Here is a 25,361-nt window from a genome sequence, read left to right on the forward strand (position 1 = left end):
AATAAAAACATGGGTAAAGATTATAAAGGTTATAATTGGCTAAACACTTTTTTGATGAATTTATTCCTTGTGTGAGATAAATGGTATTTTAAAAATATAAATAAAAATTGTAAAAGAATTTACATTTAGTTTTGACATTTTATATCCCTATGATGCAATGAGCTGTGTTTCTTTTATTAGATTAGTATAAACATTAATTAAACAATGATTACTCCGCAGTCTTCTGACATTACAACAGCAGATTTTGAAGATTCTGTAGAAATTTGTTTACCTGCTGAAAATAAAGGATTAAAAGGTATTACCAAAAATTCTTTGGAAATGGATTTCTTTAAAGTCACAGAAGTTAAAAAATTGGTTGTTCATGAAGTTTTCTCAAAATCATGCGAAATTCGAAATGTGACTGTGTTTCGAGATCAAGCTGAAGTAAATCGCTGTATTAACATAAATGTTAAAGCAGGTGATGTTGAAGTTGTTATGCGAGAGTTACCATATGTGGTTGATAGAGATTCAATTAGGTATGGGATTTTTTCTCCAAGGTATTTAAAATATTTTATTTTCTGTATGCCATTTAGACTGTCAGATTCAACTTCTCCCAACCTCTGATTTAATTTCTTTTGTAACTAATTACAGGTTGATTAATTACTTTTAAGTATAGAACAAAGCTAAAGTCAAAAATGAGATGAAAATTTTTTACACTATTTACTTCCTATTAGTGATAAAAAGAATAAAATATGACACTGATGTTAACCTCTATATAATTATGTTTACATAATATATCACATTTTCTGTGTAAAAAAAGCAAATTTCTATCACCTAACATCTTTGTGCCTAATGTTTCACTTATACCAAGACTAACTTTTTGAAACACAGTTTAAAGGCACCGTGTATGGCCTTTGCTGTTTGTTCAGTATAGGGTCTCAGAGAGCAATGATTCATTTCCAAAATAGGAGAGTTTCAATTTTTTAGGTTATCTTAAACTTTATATTAAAGTGTCTTTTTACATAATGCTGCAGCTCACAGAATGACCTTTAATATCTTCAATAACTGATGTATACAAAGTTTTTTAAACTTCAAAAAGTTAAAAAATAAGTTGTAAAGTATTGTGTATTTTCCTTTATTTCAAGTATTTGTAGTGTTTTTAAATTTTAAATTGTTCTTTTTGTCTCAAATCTTAAGTGAATTTAATTACTCTGATCCAATTCAGACTTTTTCAAACCTGTTGTTAACAATATAATGAATAAAATTCTAGGTTATATAACAAGTAAAATCAAAGGTGGGGGTAAAAGAAAGCAATGGCTAAGCATTACACAATTTATTGCTTAGTTATTGCATATTTTTACTCTCTAAGTAATAAGTTTTCTTGCAAAAAAGGTCTGTGTATATTCCAAACTTTTAAATGTCTGGAATCTACCTACTAAAATTATTCTTTAAGGGGAATAATTACACCAATTATAGCTTTAGCTTATTTAGAAATATTACAAAGAGTACAGAAGCCAGCAAATTTTAAAAAAAAGCAAAGAAAAAGCTTGACAACAAACCTATTTTATGAATTTTGTATGATTGACATATTTTGAAGTGAAGTTGAGTTCAATTTCCAATTGGTATATAGTAAAGTAAAATAGATCAACAGGTATTCAAGAGATCTGCAAGTAAAGTATGCAAAAAAAAAACAACCTTTCTAGATAGATCCTGCTTGATGTTAGGAGTTTCTTAAATTGTCAGCTAGGCAGAATGTTTTATCAGTCCTAAACAATGCATCAATTCCAAAAAAATTTGAATCACAAGCAACAGCAGATCTAAGGGCTGGTTGACTATCAGTTAGAAATGCACTAGTAATATTGAGTAAGCTAAGTAAATATTTCTTTTTCCATCATAAAATGAGCAGTTTCTCTATGTATCAGAAACAAATCATACATATCTTTTGAATCATATATATCTTTTCTTAAGTGATTGTATCAATATTTACATCTTTTGATAGAGTAACTTGTTCAAATGAAGCAGCAATCATTGTGGAAGTTGCTTTTAAAACAAAACACATTTTAGAAAGTAATATGGATGAAAATGAAGAAAAGCAAAAAGCTGATGATGAGTCTGAAAAAATTTCAAAACGAATAGTTGCTTTAAAGAAAGAGCAATTTGTTTTATTGGAAAAAATGAAGAGAAATAATAAAGAACTTTCTTTAATTGAAAGTTATGCAAACTGCATTTCACAGGTAAATGTTACTGCAAGAAAGTTTTTTTGCAAGTTGCATTTAATTACTTATTCATAAAAATAAGTATACAATTTTGTTTCAGAAAAAAGGTGATAAAGTTGGTGAAATTTTAGAGAAGAAAAACATTGAAAGTATGTTGAACTTTCTTTCTATTTATAAAGATCGCAGTGAAAAAATAACTGATTCCAACATGTTGTTGAATGAAAATCTTGATTTGGTTAACAAAGAGATAGATATCCTTACTAATAATTTGAATAAAATTCAACCATTACCTAGAAATTTCAAAGAGGAGAAGTAAGTTATTTCGTAGTGATAATGGTTCATAGTAATAATATTTCAGAGTAATAAATGTTATTTATTGCAAAGTTCATGAAAATGGTTAAATAAAAATAAAATACAAAATTATTTTTATTGTTGTTAAGGTATTAAAAAGACTTTTATTTTGTTATCACATTCATTTATTTTTTATTATTTAGTTTAGTTTTTATTGTTTTTTTTTTTTTAGTTGCCAAAATAAAAAAAATCTTCAATTTTTAGCTGCCTGTCAATTTTGTTAGATGTCAAAAAAGATTGTACTATTAATCTTGTTGTTTCTTATGTCGTACGCTCATGTGCCAGTTGGACAGCTTGTTATGATGTTCGAGCATTCAGCAATGATAATACAGTTCAGGTCAGTTTTTGAATCTCAATTTTGTTTATAGTGCATTTCTACAAAGAATATAACGAAACTGAATTACATTTGTTCTACTTTAGAGTAAAACAAAACAGGTTTAAAAAAGTAAAAAAAAATTGTTTGGTAAAACTTTTACCAAACAAATAAAAAGTTATTACAAAAAGCATATACTAACCTATAATGAGGGGCCCACTTGCAAAGCGCGCTAAGTCACAAAAAAAAGTAGAGTTAGTTCCCATGGTGTATTCTCTATCACTATTTAATAATTTCGAGTCCTTCAAAAAAAAGGGGGAAAATCCATACTTTTTCAAAACAAGCTAAATCAAATCAAGTTACTGAATCAAAAAATGGTAAGTCCCTAGTGAATCTTTCTTAATAAGCCCATAGAAAGCTTATCAAGCAAGAAAACAAAAAAAGAAAAAAACAGAAAAAGAGTATTTATTTGTTTATTTCAGCTATCTTGTAATGTTTCAGTTTTTTTATAAAAAGTGTTTTTTAGCCTCATAGTTGTGTTGCTCATCTTCCCCTTTAAGCAATACTATGAATAACTGGTCTAAGTAAGAGGTTTGAGCTGTTATTTTCATTTGTTTATTTATATTTATTTATATTTGTTTATTTATTTTTCTTTTTATATATTTGTTTATTTATTTTTCTTTATATGTATTTGTTTATTAATATCATTTTTTTCATTTTTTTTGTAAATGTTAACCAAAAGTAAAAAGAATATAAATCTTATAAGTAGCAGGCTATGATAAGCAGGCTATGAATTATAAGTAGCAGGCTATGATAAGCAGGCTATGAATTATAATGAGCAGGCTATGATAAGCAGGCTATGAGTTATAAGGAGCAGGCTATGATAAGCAGGCTATGAGTTATAGAGTTTCCTTATCTTTTAATTACTAAAAGTCCTCTTTTGTTAATTGCCCTCACATCATGATTTTACTTTTGTGCTCAGTACTCAGCTGTAAATGTTAATCCAGTATTTTTAGATGCTGGTTTTTTAAAACTAGATATTTATTTAGGTTTACAACTTTGTTGTTTAAAATATATGTTAAATATATGTATAAAACATCATTTTTGCATTATTACTTTTAGACATGAAGCAAAATCACCATCTAGGCACAACTGTCAGCACAAGTTCAAACCAACATACAAATGCTCCAAGTTTACAGATGATAACCTCAAGTTGTTCAAGTCCCTGTTTTACTCTACAAAATCAAAAACAGAACAAGATAAGTCTTTGTTAAAGTTTATGTCACTACAAAAACAGCAAAGATCCAGAAAAGGCAGCATGTAGATCACACAAAAAAGAGGAGTCAATCTGGTTGTGAAATTAAATATTTTATGAAAAAAGTAAACAGACAAGTGGTGCGTGTTTTTTGCATTGGCAAAACCCGAGTCCATAATATTACTAATTATTTCAATGAGCATGGTATGCCAAGGACAGAAAAATGAGGTGGAGATAAGTAGAGTATTGTTTTTAAAGACAATTGCAATGCTGTAAAAGACTTTTTAAAGAGTCTCCCAGACAGAAAGAGTCATTATAGCAGAAATAAATTGAGAATGCTATATTTGCCATCTGAGCTTAAAAACATAAAAAAGGTCTGGAAAATGTATACTAAAAAACATCTCCATCTACCTGTGGCCTATGAATATTTCATTAAGAATTTTAAATTTAACTTCAATTTAGGATTTGGCTCCCACAAGACTGATGCTTTTTCTTTTTGTAAAGAGTCAAAAGCCTAAAAAAACTTAAAAAAAAAAAAAAAAAAAAAACACAAAAAAGAAAGAAAAGTTTGACAAACAAACACTTAATTGGATGCTGAATGCACTTTTCTTCTACCTATTGTTACTTTATTGCTTGGTTACAAATTGATTTATTCATTCACAAAATAAGAGCCAATTCCTTTTATGACCTTGTGTAGGAGCAGAGAGTAGCTTTAAAAACCATATGCTTTGATCATTAGCAAAATCAAGTCCTGCCTAAGGTTTCACACCAGCAAGCGTATTAAAGTCAACAACTATACATTTACAACTTTTTTTGTTGTGAAAAATAACAGAAATGATCTCAAAACAAACACAATTTTCATATCTATACATGGAATGAAAATGACTACAAAAAGAATAGCTCATCTTGCTCCAGTGCTGTGTTGCACAAGCTCTGCAATATGATTGACAATGTCTGCTTGGTGTCTGATGCTTCTGGTGGACAAAACAAGAATAATGCCTTAATTTAAATTGCAAGTTACTGGCTAATAATGCATGCACCAATTTCAGTCATACAAATTAGGCTTCTCTTTTCAATTCAAGGGCATACATTTCTGCCATGTGAACAAGTGTTTGGAGTGCTTAAAAAATAAAATAAGGAAAATAAAAGCATCTACTCCCCAGAAGAGTATTATGTTTTTATTTCACAAGGAACTATAAAAATTCCATTGGACTGGAATGTGATGAGTTTCAAATCAGTCACTGACAAAATTTTTAAAAAACCACTGCCTATAAAAATACAAGATAACAAATGTATTTTTTATAACAAGAGGACCAGTCAATAATTTCAAGATTCAAACTGAAACAAATTTTACAAATTTCATAAACATTCCTGAAATTTTAACTAAAAAAAGTCATAATTTTTTGATATTTCCTGCTCAAGTAGAGAGAGGAATCTGAAATAGCAGATGCTAAAAAAAATGATATAAAAAACTTGATTTTGGAACATCCTGGAGAAAACTGGAAACAAGATATTCAACTCCAATTTCTGTACAATATTATGAATGATTCTTGCATGCTGCTAATGGAGCAACTAGAAGATGAGGAAGATAGCATATGCAATTGTATTGAGGAGAATGATGCATACAGCCATATTTAACTTACATTTTGCATCTATTAAATTTGTTTTGTTGTTGCACATTTCTTTTTGTAAAAGAAATAAAAATGCATAGAAATCTGTTGTTTTTTTTTATTTTAAAAAATAAATACAAAATGCTATATAAATACAAATATATAAATTAAAACTTAAAGTAGCTAAGTCCACCAACAAATTTCAAAACTGTCTATGTCCACTATACTTTTTCAAAACTAGTTAAGTTCAAAATTTAAAAATGTTTATTTCAAAATGATTAAATTTATCATTTTCTGCATATGTTTTACAATTAGTCTTATAATTGGTTTAAATTTGACAAGCACAATAAGATTGGTACGTAAAAAAGTAGAAAAAGCCTCATTTTCTCAAAATCAGTTTGGTTGGACTTTTGCAAATGGGCTCCTATGTTTGTAATAAAAGCATTTCAATAGATTTGTAATTTCTATAGATCTGTAATGCTGGTAGAGTTTAAAATTTGAAATCAATGATAGATTGTCATACTATTGAATTGTTATTAAAGGAGAAGGAGGATGGAGTTATGATTTAAAAAAAAAGTTTAGATTTTATATTTAGAATTACATATATCTATATTGAAGTTTAGAGTATTTTATATCTATATTTTTTAGAGTATTAAATATCTGGTGATTAAATTTAAAGCTCTCTTTTTATGAACTTGTCACTCCAAAAAATAGATAGATAAAATTTGGTATAAATGCATGAATTAAAGCCTAAAATATTATGCTTTAATACATGCATTTATACCAAATTTTTGAATTACAACATTACTTTTGGAATTACTACGTTACTTACCAAACATTAAGATATCTTTTAAAATTTATTTACTTTTAATATAAATATAATGCCATGTAAATTTAATTCCATATAAAAACTAAATTTTATTTAATATTTTTAACAATTTAAGATGTTTGTTATTTAGAATTTAGTTTGAAATTTTCTTAATTTCCTTAAATCACTGGCTGTTAACAATAATTTATAAGTTGGAATTCCATGCTCAGTCAGAAAAGTAACCAAATTGAGTTGCATAGTTAATAAATTTTATTCAAATTATGCAATTATAAAATTACCATCATAAAATTACAAAAATTTGGTTGTAAAGTTCAAACTATGGAAATTTTCTTTAGATTCTTTACTTTGCCAATATTCAACAGTCAACAGGAGAAGATTGGAATGATTGTAAAATTTCGTTAAGTACAGCTTTACCAAGCATTGGTGGAAGTCCACCAGAACTTCAACCTCAGCTATTAAACATTGAGTTGCCTGATAAAATATTAAAAAGGTGATTCTTAGAAGTAATGCTTGAAAACTTGTTAAAGTATATTGATATTAGTATTAAAAAAGATAAAGGAAAATATTTATAGTTAAAGGCTCTGTATTACTTAGTTTAAAAACTTTATATTTAAGTTTGGAGTTGGGTGTAACTTTGTCAGCACCATCAGGAAGAGCAAGTGATATAATGCCACTCTCATTTATGAAGAAGCGCAATCTTAAAGTTGACTCCCTCTCAGAATTAGAAGAAAGTTGTTTGCCTACAGCTGAGGTATTCTTTCAGGCTTAAGTTCTCTTTTTACTACAGCACAATGTTCAGCAGAAAAAAGAGATGATAATTTGTTAGTTTCTTTTTTATTTGACAATTTTATATGCTGGAAACTAATGATATTGTTAATGGGTGCACATACTCTTGAATCTTTTCGTATTTAATCTGTTAATATTTAAAATGTCACTATTAATCTTCTAACTTTAGGGAAAACTGAATTGCACCATATTGTTAATTAGTAAATTTAATTAAATTTAAAAATTGAACTTACAAAATACAAAACAAAAAGAAAATTTACAATTTTTACAATTTATTCCAGAATTATTCTTGCAATTTACTCCAAAATTGCAAAAAAATATAGTACACTTGAATTGGAATTTTTTAAAAATATTGTAAAGGTTTGTAATATGAAAATAGGATTCATTAGTATAAATAAATAAGCCTAAAGCTTTTTGTTTTTTAATTTTAAAGGCTTCTGAAGGAATGACAAGTACAAGCTTTGAAATCACTCGACTAGCAACCATACCTTCAGATAACAATGAACATAAAGTATCTATTTGTCAGCTCGTTTTCTCTCCACAGTTTGAATACATGGCCATACCTAAGTCTGTAGCTCATGCTTTTTTAAAACTGAAGGTAAAGAACGACAGTGTGTATGCGCTGCTTAGTGGCTTTGCAAATGTGTTTTTGGACAATAATTATCTGACAAAAGTAAGAATAGAAATCACTTTTTTTCTGTATCTCTTTGTGCTCTAAGATTTCTTATTTACACTAGGGGATTGCTTATTTACACTAAGATTGCTTGTTTACACTAAGATTGCTTGTTTACACTTGTGTTCTAAGATTGCTATTTACATTAAGATTGCTATTTACATTAAGATTGCTTATTTACACTAGGGGCCTGTGTTATAAACCAAATTACATGCATAATTCACATTCATATACCAAAGTCAAACTTTTACTAGTAAGTGCAAATTTGTTTTTAACCGTATATTGTATGAATTTAGAAAAATGAAGAAAAAAAACTTTTTTTTTTTTGCCTGAAATTATAATAATAATTATGTTTTTCTAAAAAAAAAAAAAAAAAAAATTGAAAATTGCGCTAGTATTTGGAGATTCTAGGGTTAATTTAAAGCAACATGTAATAAAAGAAATACAAAGTTTTTAGTGTAATTTTTCTTCTTGTAGTTACATATGAAAATTTTAAAAAAAATTTAACTTATATGTAAATATTTATATATATATATGTATTTTTATATTTGTATATTTATATATATAATATTTATATATACTATAAATATACTATAAATATACTATATGTAAATATACTATATGTATAGTATAGCTTAATAGACATTACAATAAGTCAATCCCTCCCATAAACTTGTTGTATGTTGAGACAATAGAAGAGTGTGTTCAAACCATATTTTTGATTTAGTCTTGTGATCCCTATGTTCAGCAGATACTGGTTCAGCTAGATTCAGTAGATACTGGCTTTACTGCCTCATATAATGAAAGTAATGTTACCCCTCTATTTTCAAACCACTTCAGTGCCTGTAGTTCAACATTGTCAACATTTATGATCAATAAACTGATGTTCACCTTTGTTTTTGCATAACTTTATAAGCTGGTAATTATTAAATCAGTTTGGCCAGAAAACACATAATTAGGGCTACTGAATTTTAAAATTTTATACAAGACCAATTCCTGATGAAATATAAAACTTAAATTCCCATTTTTTGGGTTGTTCTGCTTCATAGATGATTTTATCTTTAAAAGGAAAGATTTATTCATCAATGCATAACATTTTTTCATGTTTCAGTTTTAAAAAGATGTGCTTTAGCATTTAACTAATAATAGGTCGCACCTTCTTTGTTAAGTTTATTATTATCAATGCAATCAAAAAATAACTTCCTCAATTTTTTCAAAATATAACTTATTGCTCCAATACATTTTGGTTGATATCATTTGAACAATCCTCATAGAATATACAAGCTGAAGTGTTTTCTTAGGATTTTTTTGAACAGCATATTTATTAGATTTATCAATAATTTATTGCAACATTTGGTCACTTAAGGAACATTTTACATAATGAATAGGCTCAAAAATATATATTTATCTATTTCATCAACCTAACAGTGAAGGTATTTTTTCTGAATTTTTGTCTGCATTCTTTTTCTTTTATACTAAACCTGACTTCAGTGGTTTTAGCTAGTTTTTTATGTTGAGTTAGCTGAAAGCCAATTTTTTTTTATCATTAAAAGGAACTTTTAAGTTCTTTAAATGTTTTCATTATTATCAGATTGATCATTCCAAACTTCTTCTGTATCAGTTGAAATAAACTCTTTATCAATATAAGTATATAAATCAATACAATCTTTTTTTTCTGGATTTAACTCTCCATCAGAGTCTGTTTACAAATCACTATCAACATCTGAAACTTCTGGAACATGGAATGGAAATTTTATAGGAACATGATGAAGTTCCTAATAAGTATAAACTAAATCTAAATGCTTCTAAAACATAGTTGTTACCTTAAGTGAAAAGTATTTTTTTGACACAACATTGCTCTGAAATGTCAAAGCAAATTCTTTAAAGTTTGACAACCTATAGTAAGGTGGTTATCTCTAAACTGATAAATGCAAATGTTTTCCAAAAGGTAATTTAAATTTATATTGCGTGGTCATAATTAAAATGCTCTGTATCATAACTTAATACTACTAAAATGATATTTTGAATAAAGAAACGTTTAGTTAATTTTTGTAAGCAGCTAATATGTGGTATGATAATTCAATGACACATTATGCAATAATTCAATAACACATTATGCAATGCATGGGTTAAATCATATACTTAAAATTTTAATTAGCACAAGTCAAAAAAATATTTGTTTTAATTGTTCTTTAAAGCATTAGTAAGCTTAAATTCAAGTTCACATTATAATGTAACATAAGCAAAAAGTATAAGCAAAAATACACATAATTTCACCTTTTTTGGCCTTGAAACTGAAAAATATGATCAGCACAAAAAAAAATGCAGTTATCAAAAGGCTTTGTTGAAATTTGGTTGATTTATTCACCACAGCAATCTATGGACAAAATATTCATAGCTATGTTAGTTTTTCCATGTGTGAAGAGAATATATTACAAACAAATGTACATGAATAATGGAGCCCATTTTTTTATAACACCATATTCATAAATTATGAACATTTCTTCATGACTTATAAAATTCTGTTAATTATGTACATAACTTAGTTTATAACACAGTGCTCAGCATGCAAGTTTGGAAGCAAAGAAAATCTTTTGCAAAAAAAAATTTTGTGTTTTTTCAAAATATCAAACCTTTTTTTGATATTTTTGCATATTTTCAATAAGCTAAATTTCTCAAGAGTTTTTTTATTTTTTTATTCTTGAGAAAAGAATAATGAAACTATTATTAAAATAAGTGACTGCTTTAACTATCCTGTTGAACACAAAACTAAACGCAAAACAAAATACAAAACAAAACACAAAACAAAACAAAACCAAACAAAACACAAAACAAAATACAAAACAAAGCACAAAAAGCACATAACAAAGTACAAAACAAAGCACAAAACAAAACACAAAACAAAACACAAAACAAAGTACAAAACAAAACACAAAACAAAACACAAAACAAAACACAAAACAAAGCACAAAACAAAACACAAAACAAAACACAAAACAAAGTACAAAACAAAACACAAAACAAAATACAAAACAAAACACAAAACAAAGCACAAAACAAAACACAAAACAAAGTACAAAACAAAACACAAAACAAAACACAAAACACAAAACAAAACACAAAACAAAGCGCAAAACAAAACACAAAACAAAACACAAAACAAAGTACAAAACAAAACACAAAACAAAACACAAAACAAAACACAAAACACAAAACACAAAACAAAACACAAAACAAAACACAAAACACAAAACAAAACACAAAACAAAGCACAAAACAAAGCACAAAACAAAACAAACTTTTATTTAGTGCTGAAATTGAGTTTTTTTTTACTTTTTGATTTCCTCCGTTTCAATATCAGTAACCTTCTCATCTGTCCTAGTTAGAAGATTGTTAATGAAATGTAAATGAATATATATTCTAAGTAAATACATAATATAAATTTATATATATAAAGTGTGCATCAGGTATTTGAGAACATATTTTTCTTTTTTTTTAAATGAACTATTGTTTAATAATTTCAATAAATGAAATCCCCTTTTGCTTCAATGACAGCTTTGATTCAAGACCTAAACCAACTGCATGTGCGTATGAGATGGTACTTATTTATGTTGCTCATTACTGTGACAATGGACATTTTTAGAGAATCTTTGGTGTTGTAGGGATGTTTATTACCATGTCTCTCAACGTCACCTCACACATAATAATATAATGGATTCAGGTCTGAAGAGTTTGGAGGCCATAATTTTAGGGTAATGTGATCCAAAAAATGGTGCACCAACCTTTTTTAATTGTTTTGAGCCTATTTAATGGTGTCGAGTCTTATTGAAAAATGTTGGGTCTTCTTTTACTTTCGATTCATTGTTTAATGAAATTTTGTGTGTATGACTGGGGGAACTTCATAAGGGTCAACACATAGCCATCTGTCATTTCTTCTGTATAACTTTTGATCTTGTTCAAAGTTTTTTTTTTTTAATTCATAAAATGCAAAATTTTGTTAAAAAGTAACACTGGCTAAATCATAACTCTTTACAAGGAAATTTTCAATCAAAAAAAAAGACTTTAAAGTTAGCTTAATGACTAAAAGTATGTAGCACTAGTGAAATATCTAAGTCAAATACTTAGCCTCCAGAGAATTTAAGAGTAAAAAAACAATATGAACTGGAACTGACAAACAAATCAAAGCTGCACAAGAATTATGCTTTCTGTTCTATTCCCTTCCATTTAACCATAGTAATTGTACTATAAGTTACTGTTCCCATCCATACTAAAATTTCTGTTCTTATTCCCATTTCTTCTCTTTCTTATTCCAATATTATCTTAAACAACTATTTTTACTAATGTATCCTTGAAGGAATGCTTTGTTTTGAATGTTGCTAACAGTAGATTGAAATAAAGTTGTATTTTTTTAATCAACTGATATATAAAATATTATAAAACACTTTTAACTATTTATTATTCATTCTTATTCCAAAGATTTCAAGAGATCAGTTTTCCAATCTTACGGAGTTCATGTGCAGCTTTATACTGCTCTTCCATAGAATAAATTAATACTGCCCTGCCATAGAGTAAAATAAGTTTGTCATGCCACTCCCTTTTGGGAACAAAGTCCTTTGGATTGGCCAATTTAGCACAAAATGTTGCTACATCTAATACAATCATACAACAAACACAAGATCATCCTTTTTAACTTGGAATCAGTTCTAGCACATGACACTAAATTTATATTCCCCATTCCTCCACAAGATGAAATCGAAAAGATGAAAAGAAGATAGAAGTGAATAACATTGGTACAAAAAAAAAATCCAGACTACATTCCTGATAATGCAGACAACCACACTTAGCAAAGAAAAGTACAATGATCTGTTCCAATAGCACATGCTGTTCACTTAAAGGAGACCTGTAATAGTATACTAGTGCTACTTCAGATTTACTTATTTACTTATTTATATCAAGGTCACCAGTTGAAGTTCTTTTGAGATTTAATGACAACTTATCAATGGGTGTACAAGATAGATTTGCAAAGCACTGCTCATTCCTTTGATTTTTGGATAAATTTCTGGGTGATGAACATGTGACTCATGAGTGGCTTTTAAGAACAAACTAGGAACACACACACACAAACACACAAACAAAAACAGAAATCAACAGAGTGAATGATTTCACAAACACATTAAGTTTATGAAAAAGTCCTATTAAGGGAGTGAATCTATGCTGGCATACTACTGTATTGTGATATTTGAGTTCAGAAGTTCTGTTCATGGCACTTTTAATAGATAAATTTATATTTGAATTTTTTTAAATTTACAAAGGGTTATTACTGTTAAAGATTTAGTACTAAGAGTGCAATAGGATGCTCACAAACAAATTATTAGAGGTGATTTGTGTTTAGGCTGAATTTTTATAGAAATTAAAAATCTTCACAAATTCTTAAATCTTCGTACTTTTTTCTTATATAAAAATTTTTAATTTTCATTTTTACAAATCAATTTAAAACTTTAAAAATCAAGTTAAAGCTTTAAAAATCTGAATTAAGCATATTTTTGTTTAAAATGTTACCCATAATGCTAGTAAACGTATTGCTGTAAAAATTTCAATGTAATCGAACAAAAATGGAAAAGTTAAAAAAAATATTAAAAAAAACTATCCAAACTTTTTCATGCTACTGTATCAATGTAGATTCAAAAAAGTTTTCTTTTAATTGCTATGTTTTTTGTATAGTATTTTTTTGATGAATTCTAGTCGTGTTTACCTGCTGTGAGCCCAATGGAAGAATTCGAAATTGCTTTGGGAGTAGATCCAGCTGTGAAAGTTACTTATAAACCATTACGCAAGTTTCAGCAAACAAGTGGAATTATCTCTAAATTCCAAGTGTATGATTTCCACCAACAAATAGAAGTTAAAAATACAAAACGTGATTCTATTAAGATTAAGATCATTGATCAATGTCCGAGGAGTGCCAATGATAAAATTAAGGTCAGTTTTTATACAATGTCAAGTTTTACAATAGTTACATTTATTCCCATTACATTCATCGGCAGCAGAAGGGATTTTAAGTGGGTAAGTATAAGTCACGGTTTGTTTTAGGTGAATAAAATAAAGAGTATCATGGGTGTCTACCACCATGATGGTCTTTAGTTTATTAATTACTGTAAATGGAATAGTTGAATTTAAACGGATGTGAGATGATAAAGTAATTAGTAGAAAATTTTTAAGTTTTTTTGCTTTTTACTTACAATAATTATATAATTATAAACAATAGAACATTATAATTATTGTATTTTTTTTTTTAATGTTATTGCAAATGATTTATTTTATTAACAACAAAATGATATAAAACTAATTAAACAATAGTAAAAATGATATTTAATCGCATGTCCCTGGTTTTTTTATTATAGTTTTGCACATATTCAGCATGGAATCAATCAGATTTTAGTTCTAAAGGAATGCTTTTCCAAGCATTCTGGGTAACATTCCATAAATCTTGCTGATTTTTTGTTTTTTTACATTCGTCCAAAGGTTTTCGATTGGATTGAGATCAAGTGACTGCGCAGCCTAATCCATAACTGCAATCCTATTCTCCACCAACCAACTTTTCACTCATTTTCATTGTCCTACATGTAAACATGCATAAAGTAACATTGGTGTTTTGTAATATTTTGAGATAAATGTTTTGATCCAGATTTTTATCAATCTTATAGATCGATCCTACGCCATGATAAGAAATGCAAGCCCAAATATTTATTTTTGCTCCGCCATGTTTAACAGTTTTTAGAGTGTTTTGTGGTTTGTATGAAGAGTTAGGTGGCATCCTTTCATAATCAAATGTTTTATTTGGGTCAAGTGGATGTAGTATCCACTTGACCCAAATAAAACAATTTTGCTCTCATCAAACCACAAAATATTACGCCATTTTGAAGCAGGTTATCTACATGCATTTTTGCAAAACGCAATCTTGCTAACGTGTCTTTTTTTCAAAAGGGTAGCTTTTCTTAGGCTTTTGGCAACTAATTTACTTTTTACTAACCGTCAACGTACTGTTTTCAAAGAAACGTTTAAATTTAAATCTTTAATAGGAGGGGAAGTTACAAAAGGTTCGGCAATAGCAGCACGTTTTTGTCTTCGTCCTCGCACTACTTTTTCGGGCTTTCACAAAAAATTTTTCAGTTTCACAAACATTTTTTAGTTTCACAAAAAATTTTTAGTTTCACAAACATTTTAAAGTGTTTCGGATCATCATAGAAGAACAACCTAATGTCTCATGGATAAATGCATATGTTTTTCTTTCTTGTTTTAATTTTATAATGAGATGTCTTTGCACAACCCATGATTTCTATTTATGATATAAATTTATTTGTACGTACTCTGTCCATTTCTCTATCGTACAAGAGAAATTGGTTTCGTTGACTTCTTGATTTATTAGAATATCAGAAAACTTTCTGAGAGTATGGGATGATAACGGAGATGGTGGAGGAACACATTTTGTCTTTTGTTTGTTAATGTGGTGATGGTTACTTATATACATAATTATCCTGAATAATTGGCAGTGCTAAGGATTTAATTTTTTAACAAATGGTTCGCTTAACTAGTTTATCTCTTTCTCTGTATACGTTTTTGTTAATACTCACCATTTATCTGCGTAATCTTTTCTATTAATTAAATCAATAGGCGTGCAACTAGGTGGGGGAAAGAGAGGGAAGCCCTAACAGTTAAATGCTGGCCTTTTTTCTCTAAAAAATGAAGACCTGATTATTCCTAAAAAAAGGTGAAGATCTATTTAATTGATGATTGCGTTTTCAAGAAAGCTGCCCTGCCCTCAAAGAATCCTAATTGCGCGCCTGAATTGTTCAAATTAAGGAGAATTTTTTTGCTTATACCGCAGCTTTTCCCTCTGCAAGATCTTGTAACCACCATCTTCACGCTTCATTAGAGTGTTGTGAATGTTGTAATAGAAGTCCATACAACTTCCAACGCTGCGTTTCGCCAGCAATTATCCACTTACAGCCAATTTTTCCAATAAACATCCCTATACTGTAAAAGAGTCTAACTTTGCACAACCGTTGGTAACTTTGCACAACGATATGTCAAAGTTTTACTCTCTAGCAACTAAACATTCGAGCCACAAATGTAAATCACTTTAGAATCCTACGGTTTGTTCTAGTGTTAATACGAAGCTCATGTAAAATAGTTTTATAAACGCGATTTCTGGCTACACGAGTCGTTTTGTGTAAACATAGAAGTAGAATGTATGTCTTACAACGTTTTTCCTATGCACCAGATCAGAATTCAAAAGTGAATAAGCTGTTTAAGGTGTTTATTATGTATGTATTATGGTATTGGTTTGAAGTATACTAAGTATTTAACCTATTATCGAAAAAGAAAAAAAAAATTTAAAGTTTATCAATCTTGTAAATAAAGTACTTTTTTTGGTAGGAATTGGGGTAAACTTTGCACATTATACAAATTTAGTTCAAATGTCATTAGTCATCCAATAGCAATACTTTCTAAAGCTTCATGCTAATATTTTATATAAGTAGAGTTATTTCATGCTTTTTTATAGCTTTAAATAATTTCTTGGGTAACTCAAGGTCAAATTAAGTTACTAGTAATGTTTTTTCCAGATGTCAAGTCATTGCAAAAAGGAGCTTAAGACCAGGAAATACAAACACTATACAGAGGACAACCTAGCTAAATGTCTTGAAGATGAAAAATCTAAAAAGCTGACTCAAGAGCAAGCTGCTACAAAATATGGTGTTAGTTGAAGAATGATTTGTTACAAATTGAAAGGAAAGCATAACTTATAACCTGGTAAACCGTATTATTTTTCCCAATTAGAGGAGGCTGCCTTTGTCAAATGTACCATTCAGTTAATTCATTTTGGATTTCCTATTGGTATTGAAGATCAACGTCATATTATGTACAATTAAATCCATAGTTCTGGTAGAAAAGTAAAAGAATATAAAGTCTTTCCTGGGCCTATTTAATCAAGTCATTTTTACAACGACATCCAGAACTAACAAATAGATTTGTGCCAAACATAAAAAAATCATGAGCAAATTTTAATGAAGAAATTAATAATTAAATTAAGAATATATCCAACATCTTATCAAAACCATACAAAATGTTCCACCAGGCAACGTGTACCACAATGGCGAAACAAATCTAACTTATAACCCTAACTCAAAAAAATGCTTGTTAAAAATAGGGAATAAATACCCCAAAAATATAAGAAATACTTCCAAGACAAGTATTTTCATAAAATATTAGGTAACGCAGCGGATGAGTTTTTACCACCTTTTGTTCTTTATGAGGCTGCTAATCTGTGGTCAACTTGGTGTGTAGGAGGTCCTAAAGGAGCCAGATACTTCAGTACTAAAAGTGGATGGTTTAATGGAGTAGCTTTTGAAGAGTAGTTTTTTTTTATAGTTTTTTACCTTCTTTGAAAAAGAGGTTAGGAGTTCAAGTTCTGCTAGACGATGAACTCACACCCACTCACGTCTTTCCCAATGTTATTGAAGCCTGTGAAGAAAATGAAATAAGGTTTGTTTGTCTACCACCTAACAGTACAGATATAGCTGAACCCCTAGATTTAGCTTTCTTTAAACCTTTGAAAACTGCTTGGCATAAAATTACCGAGTATAAAGATTCACCTGCTGGCCGTATGAAGACATCTCTTGACAAACAACATTTTCCAGAACTTTCAAATAAGTTATCTAGTGTTGAACCAAATCCTACTAGTAACTTTCAATCAGGTGTTAGAAAGTGTCTATCTAGTGAATGTAAATGAACTTCTTACAAAATTTAGAGAAAGAGAATCTTATGATAAAGAAGTTCTAGAAGACAGCTTTAAGGTTTTCTTACAAAACAAATTTAAATCTTTGAAATCTGTAGGAACTAATAAATGAAAAAAGAAACTTTCTGTTCCTGGAGTTAAAGTGTTAGCATTGAAGATCTAGAAAAATTTAATAAGGGTTGTGATATTGCCTCTAAGAATGTTGCTAAGAGGAAAAAATAAGCAAAACTAGGAAATTTTACAAAGTACCAGAATTAGGCTTTCCATAGGGCTTTTGAACTGTCTTTTGTTAATTTTGATTTTTTATTTAAAAAAGAGAAATCTTTAATTCTTTTTGCTTAAGTTTACCCAGATACAAAGGAACTTTTTTTGTACTTAATGAGGTAGTGTTCAAATTTCTTTTATCATAACATGTGATATTCTTTACTAAGCAAAATAGTACTAAAATTAATCTTTTGTTTTTAAATAAACTACCCTTTGAATTATTTTTCCTTCAGAAATTATGAAAAAAAAATGTCACTTTGCACCAATCCCATACATTTTTTTAATGTTGTGCAAAGTTACCCAGAGGTCTGGGTAACTGCACATTTTTTAAACAATTTTGAAAAACTTTTTCTTTATTTGTAAAAAAAAAATTAACAATTAAAATAGAGTTTTGATATCCTAAATAAATGATTCGCAAGTTTACATCAATATATAAAAAGAAAAGTAAGTGTCGTTGACGTGCTGCATATTGGCTGACGAATTTTTTATATATCGTTATATAAATAGTAATCCAAATTAAAACAAGAGATTTAATTGCAACGAATCAAAATTACTTCTCATTAATTTTAAAGGACGATAATGTGCGTGTTGGTAAAAGAATTTTCCCCTTATTTCTATTCACTCTGATGGCTGCCGTGAAACAATTTTATTCCTGCTACTAGTTGTTGTTGTTTTGTTTTTTTTTTGTTTTTTTTTGTGGTTATAAATTGATAAACGCATTATAACCCCTTTCATTAAGATAAAGACTCAATTACTTTACCTAGGTAACGCTTCAAGAACCTGATATTAAAATTCCGAAATCTTTGTCCAGTAGTGAGCCTTCGGTTATCAACTATAATAACGCATCTTTAAACACATCCGACTTCAAAATTGAATGGTTACTAGAAATAGCTTCCAACGAAACGAAGATAATCAACCTTAAGTATCAAGTCGAGCATCCTATTGAAGTAATAGTTCGAGGGTTAAATGTTAAGTAGAGTGAAACAGTTCTTTAAGTATGTGTTTTTGTGCTTCTTAAATTTTTTAAGAGTAATAGTGTATATTTTTGTGCTTCTTAAATTTTTTTTTACAGTAATAGTGTATACTTCCGTCTGCAATAATTTCATTAGCTTAACGATTGAGGTATCTTTTAGTTTTAATGCAAGGAAAATAAACTTTTTTTTTCAAAAGATCGTACTTTTTTTTTGTTGTTCTTTTGCGAAAGTTCGTGCTATTCTATTATTCTCTCGTCATTTTTCCTAGTACCTTTTTTATATCAAAAATATTTATAGAATAATTTTTACAATCTTTTTTTTTTTTTTTTTTTGTTTACGGCAAATTTCATTTTAAATAAATTTAGTTAACAAAATGTTGGCAAAAAGAAGACTATTTTAAAGAGAAAAAAATAGCAAATATAAAATTTTGAAAAAAATTCGACCCGCCCCAAAAAAACTATTTGGGGGGATGAAAGATTCTAAAAATGTAAAAAATGAAATCAACAAATTAGGTCCGAGAACAAAAGATATATTCAAAGTTTTATTCTTTAAGCACATGAAACAGAAATGACAGCAAACACTTTTTTTTTTGCATTTCTACAACACAATTAAACTAGAAAAGAAGTAAGGTTGACTTCCTCTGGGTTGAGAAATATTCTGAAAACGTAATGAAAAACAACCTGGATTCTGGTCTTAGTTGCCAATTTTTACATATGTTTGCTATTGTAGTACGCAATCCACATCTTCAATCTGCTAACATAGGATGGCATGGGGCTCTTTTGAACCTTTACCAGTGTATAGCAAATAAGTGGTGAAGAGATTCTGTGGAATCACTGTAAGTTTCAAGTGAAGTGTGCTTCATTTCAATTAATTCTTTGATGTTAAAGAAGACTGCCTTTGGTGTCACTGAAACATTTGATAAATCAAGATATGAGGTTCTTTACATAGTGTGGGTAAAGCTGTTGTCCAAAGCATGCAGTCACTACTGCTCCAAACCTTTGAAGGACATCAGTGGTACTAACAACTTGGAATACATGGTCATTCTCTGCCAGTTTTTGAAGGAGGTTGATATTTTTCAAAAATTTGTTGGAAACGAATGCTTGTGGCATTCGTTTCCAACAAATTAACCTCCATGATGGGGTTGGGGTTGAATGTGTAGGAGTCTTGGCCAATCATCAATTTTGGGCCAAATGTCTCTTAAAACCTTAAACAAGTGATTGATTACCCCAAGCGTCAGGTGTAACGGATGGCAAAAAAGACAATTTAAAATTAAATATTTCAAAAACAAAGAGAAGAAAAACCAAACAGTTTTTTGTAAAATATTCATTTATAAGTTTTTTCTTTTTAAAAAAAACACCATGATCTGCTATATTTCTTAATTTTAACTCCCTTCATTATGGGACTGTAAATACTAAGTCAATTTTTTTCAATCTTGTTTTGATTCTTTTGACCAACTGATCGACAGTGTTTTTTCTGATTTTTTCAATAGAATTTTTAACACTTTCTTGAAGATTTTCTATCCTGGAATCGTTTAAACTCATTTTTTAAAAAATGTTTTTTTAGTTACATTTTTGACAACAAATTATGTAAAACTAAACATCTTCATATTGATTTGTATGAGAAAAATTAGTTTAAAAAATGTTTGGTCAGGAAGATCAGTCAAATGCACATTAATCTTATTCTTTTAGAACTTTGCCTTTTTAAGTCTAATCCTGCAGATTCAAAGTCTCTTAAACTCTTTCTGATAGACCCGAAAGTTCTTAGGTAGCTAGGAGAGATGTTGAGAATCAGCTTCACAACAAGTGCAAGGGTGAGTACTGGAGTGTGACTGTAAACCACAGACAATTTGCAGCTTTTTAGTCACAAGAAATGAAGTTTGTACTTAGCTCGAATCAATAAGAGTAGTTGTCTGATGTTTTTATTTGTCCCTAGACGGACTTTAGGAATCCACGACCACCATTTATTCCAAACTTGACAATGCTGTCTGAGAATGATTGTTGAGATTGTTGAAATTGAATAAACTGTTGAATTTTACTAAACTATATTTAGTTAAATTTTTAAACCTGTTATTCATATGGTTTTATTTAACATTTAAATGTTATGATCAATTTACCTTTTGTGATAGGAAGAGCTCTTCCGCTATGTTGTGTAACTCTGATTGTTCAAAGTGAAGTTGCATTTTTTGAAGAAATTACTGATGATGAACCTGTTCTGCCATTATTTGGTCATTTACCACTAGGCTGAGCATATTTTTCCAAAATTTTTCCTGATTGCACTCATGGTGAAAGCCTCTTTCTACAAGAACAAGAAATTCTGAACATCTTCAGTAGGTTTTTTGTAATGATAGATTTGGATCAGTACTGAGTGGATGCTTCTCATTCAATTTCAGCCTTCTAATTTTGCATACAAGACAGTCACAGTTTGTTCTCGAATCTCTGACTAGAATGCTTTTGTAGTTATATAAATCATTTATAAAAAGCTATATCTTTTTACGATTTTTCAAGCAAAAGTATTTGTAATTTTTATTTTGAACAAGTACTCTCCCAGAGTTTCGATTAGATGTGTTTACAAAGAATTGTAGGGTTGTGTTGTATTGTGTTGTATTTGAGAAGTTTTAAATTTCTGGTTTTAGTTAAATGCAACAAAAGAATTTTTTACATCATTTCTGGCAGCAGTAGAGAGCAAATAAACTAATTTTCAAATTAGCACAATGCCATACCGTGTATTTTCATTTTAATCCATTTGATGCAATCCTTTGTCACATCAAGTTTGCTACTTTAATCTTAAAACCAATCTTTTTGTTTTAATGCTGTAAAAATGCAAAAAATAACGGGTTGGGGCGAGTTGAATTTTTTTATAAATTTTGTGCAACTTTACAGCTTCGTAATACAATTGTAGCTATTGGATCTGTTTATGGTAAATAAAATGTTTAGGGTATGCAACCAACTACGTAAAGTTACGAATGACCTAATGAAAATCTGCAAACTGTATTTTGGATACCCACCAGGCGATCAGGACAAATGGACTCCGCACATTATTTGTACTTCATGTTCTAGTAATTTACGCGATTGGCTTCATAAGCGAAAGACATCACTTCCATTTGTTATACCCATGATATAGAGGGAACCTAAGGATCACCTTACTGATTGATGCTTTTTCAGCATTCATACTACTGGCTTTTCGGTTAAAAATAAGCACCAAATTCCGTATCCAAATTTAGATTCAGCCGTAAGACCAGTTCCTCATGATACGTCACTGCCTGTTCCAGTCTTCCGTTGGATGGACTTCAGTCTGTTGAAGATGAAACTGAATTTAGTACTTTTATTGGCAATAGTGATCAGAATTCCACGGGTTTGGACTACACCCTTGATTCTGATATAGGACCAGAAACCTTTACCCAAGATGAGCTCAATTATTTGGAGACTTATCCTTGTCAAAATTAACCGAAATTTTAGCATCTAGATTTAAGCAGAAACACCTACTTGGAACAGGCGCACAGCGAGTCAAAATCCAAAAAAACTGGCAACCCCCTCCCCCCCCCTAAAAAAAAAAAAAAAAAAAAAAAAGTAATTGCTAGAAACTAATAAATTAAGTTATAATGTAGATAATGCCACCAGAAAAACTGGAATTAATTGCTTTTTGGGTAATTTTTGAGGATTCACCAACTTTTGCAGCTTTTCCTGAGACATTTTACTTCTTTTTTACTGCGAAACTCTTTTAAGGTTGATACGGGTAAAAGCAATTCTAAATTTAACTTAAAGTCATACGTTTAAGATATTTGATAACTATAAACAATATTTTTGACACTGCATTTTGATTTTAGATTGTCATTCCTAAGATCTTAAAAAAGTGCTCTAAATTAATTTTTTTTTATTTGTTTAATCATGAGTTCGATTGAAAAACTAAGAGATTCCATAAGATTCCATGGTAGTTTTAATATTTTCCCATTTATAGGTGTATATAAAAGAAGAAAAAAAAAAATCGGTTGCCCGAACTTGCCCTAATTCAATGTTCAACTTTTTAAAAAAAGTCAAATGTAAAATCTCATGTTTACTATTTTTTACACATTTTTCACACTACATTAGCACAACAGAGGTAATTTGTCATTACTTAAAAGCCAACATTCAAAAACTCATAATCAAACAAACTCTGCTAATTTTCAAAACTCAAAAATAAAAATTTGCATAATTTAACTGCCTACTGCATAAATTAAGCGTTTAAAATAAAACTTTCATATAAAATAGCGAATAGTAGTATTCACAACGATTTTGATGTTACTTTTTTGTTTATTTTTATTCAATATACCCGTGCTAACTAAACTGATGTCAAATATTCATGGTCTAGAAGCTAAACAGCAATTAGATGAACTTTTGTACGATTCTGTTTCCTGTAAATCTCTCAAATAAAAAATCAATACAATATTAGTATATCATGAACGAGACGTGTTAAAAGAAAACTAATAACATATTTGAATCAATGTATACAAAAACGTTCTAAGTCATTTTTTTTAATATTTGACTTTTTGATGAAAATTTGTTCTTTGAAGACAGTTCCATCATTGTATAGTAAAACATTCTAAGTCAGACCTCTCCGTACACTTTGAATAGAGAGCTGAAATATTGTCTGTAAACTAAAAGGTTCTTGGTCAGTGACTTAGAAGGTTTTTGTTGGCAGCACTGAGAAAACCAGCTGTGTTCTGCTGGTAGCTGTCAGATGTTTTTAATCCAATTTTTGTTTTATTTTGGTAATAAGTTTGAGGTTATTTGGGCTTATTTTATTATTCATCTCGTTGTTTTAATGAAAAAGACTTATAATGTATGAAGAACCTAGTACTAGCAGTGGAAGAAAGGTTAAAAATAAGGCTCTGTGGAAAAGGAATGTTATTAAAGAAGCTAGAGTAAAAGGTAAAGAGTACATTGACTACAAAGGAAGAACTGTACCTGCTACTACTGTTGGAACTAATTGCAGATGAGATTTGTATTGCAATTTCGATACCCAATTAGCTTTTTAACAATTTGTTTAGGCTTATCATAGCATATCATGCAACATGTTTTCATAAAAACGTCTCAGATAAAACTAATCCAACACTTTCCAAATCGTTCCATTTAGGCTAGTGAACTGACCTTAAACAGTAGCCAAATGTTACAGCCGAATTACTCAAATATCATTTTTTAGAGTTTTGCTATGGCATTTAGGCCTACCTCGAACATTTATATCAACATAATCTAATGAGATAATTTGCTTTCAGATGCTCGAAGAAATGTACGGAACGTCTAAAAAACCAGAGCAACGAGATCTTCGCACGCATGAGATCTTTAGAGACAAAGAACGAGCAAGATGTGTTTCTACAATCGTTGATTACAAGCATGAAGGTGAAAACTCACCGACCCAGAAAGGAAGGTGCAAAAGGAAGAGTAGCTCATAACTTTTCATTTACATACGAGGTTTTGGTGGGGGATGCCAAAAAAAAAGGTATGTGTGGATACCTTTAAAACCCTTTATGGTATTAAAATTAGTCTTATTCGACGATTGCGCTCCCTGTTGGTATTAGGAAAATCACCAAAGGACCTTCGAGGGAAAAAATTAGGATCGAATAAAAACCATGCACTAAACAGAGTCTTTTTGGCTCTCACAGATACTGGCTGATTTGATCGAATTGAGCAGTACTACCCGATAAGAGGTCACTCGTACCAACCATTTGGCCGGGACTTCACGGTAATAAAGAGAAAACTGAAAAGGTATGACAGGCTGTACACTGTTTACCAGATAACTGAACTTATCATTACTTCTAGTACTACTGGTAAGTTTACTGTTGATGAAGTTGCAACAGAAGATATTGTAGATTTTTAAAAGTGGTGGCCAACATTCTACAAAAAATCTTGCATTTCGGAAGAAACACGGGGAAAGAAAGTTCCTGGATAAGGTAAGTTTTGGAATAAGTTCTCTGATGCACTTTTCTTACGGGACTTCTCCAGGTGTAATTTTCTGTAGGCCACTCATTGATGGGTTGATGGTCCAAACTTACAAGATGTCTCAAGTAGTCGATCGCATCGTCGAGTTTCCGCAAAATGTGTGCTACCCATTGGGTTATGTTCCGATAAAAAGAGTGAAACTGCAGGATATTAGGAAACTAACGCAATATGTTCCGGATGAGTTCAGTGGTTTTTATGATGAACTCATGAGCTGGCCAACAACCGACGAGGCGAATGACGGGGAAGAGGAACACGATATCCAGTGAGGTGTCTGACAAAGACTTTGTGATCGGTCCTTTTATACATTATGTGATTTAATGTGTAATAGTTTGACCTTTGATTTTTA

At 29.6% G+C, this 25,361-nt stretch overlaps 1 protein-coding gene, 1 long non-coding RNA gene and 1 pseudogene across 3 annotated transcripts; 2 read left to right on the top strand and 1 right to left on the bottom strand.

Moving 5' to 3' along the window:
- Window positions 1-174: 174 nt before the first annotated feature.
- Window positions 175-19,429, top strand: LOC145180237 (protein F37C4.5-like). Of its 2 annotated transcripts, XR_016450820.1 has the most exons (10): window positions 175-515; window positions 1,979-2,213; window positions 2,296-2,507; window positions 2,751-2,883; window positions 6,889-7,043; window positions 7,169-7,304; window positions 7,773-8,012; window positions 8,199-8,265; window positions 13,755-13,988; window positions 18,834-19,238. XR_016450820.1 is itself a non-coding variant. In XM_090082237.1 (9 exons), the coding sequence occupies exons 1-9, from the start codon at window positions 205-207 to the stop codon at window positions 19,044-19,046; spliced, it is 1,869 nt and encodes a 622-aa protein (XP_089938363.1). In that variant the 5' UTR covers window positions 175-204; the 3' UTR covers window positions 19,047-19,429. The 2 variants fall into 2 exon arrangements, 1 of the variants encoding a protein (XP_089938363.1); XM_090082237.1 differs by lacking the exon at window positions 8,199-8,265 and having other exon boundaries at window positions 18,834-19,429.
- On the bottom strand, window positions 2,854-10,336 carry LOC149891032 (uncharacterized). Its single transcript, XR_016450821.1, has 3 exons — window positions 10,290-10,336; window positions 3,062-3,091; window positions 2,854-2,921 (listed from the first exon to the last, which is right to left on the bottom strand). It is a non-coding gene; the product is annotated as an uncharacterized LOC149891032 (long non-coding RNA).
- Window positions 19,430-23,856: 4,427 nt separating the features above from the next.
- Window positions 23,857-25,301, top strand: LOC149891033 (uncharacterized; annotated as a pseudogene).
- Window positions 25,302-25,361: the final 60 nt, after the last annotated feature.

This window comes from Hydra viridissima, unplaced genomic scaffold (assembly GCF_058129835.1).
Source record: "Hydra viridissima isolate aposymbiotic clone 2 unplaced genomic scaffold, HvirCarnegie_v1 scaffold_3, whole genome shotgun sequence".
NCBI lineage: Eukaryota > Metazoa > Cnidaria > Hydrozoa > Anthoathecata > Hydridae > Hydra > Hydra viridissima.

Bases quoted from the DNA above. Each gene is read 5' to 3' on its own strand.
- LOC145180237 (XM_090082237.1), top strand. From the start codon at position 205: ATGATTACTCCGCAGTCTTCTGACATTACAACAGCAGATTTTGAAGAT. The intron at 516-1,978 runs GTATGGGATTTT...ATCTTTTGATAG, and splicing joins GTTGATAGAGATTCAATTAG to AGTAACTTGTTCAAATGAAG. The intron at 2,214-2,295 runs GTAAATGTTACT...ATTTTGTTTCAG, and splicing joins ATGCAAACTGCATTTCACAG to AAAAAAGGTGATAAAGTTGG.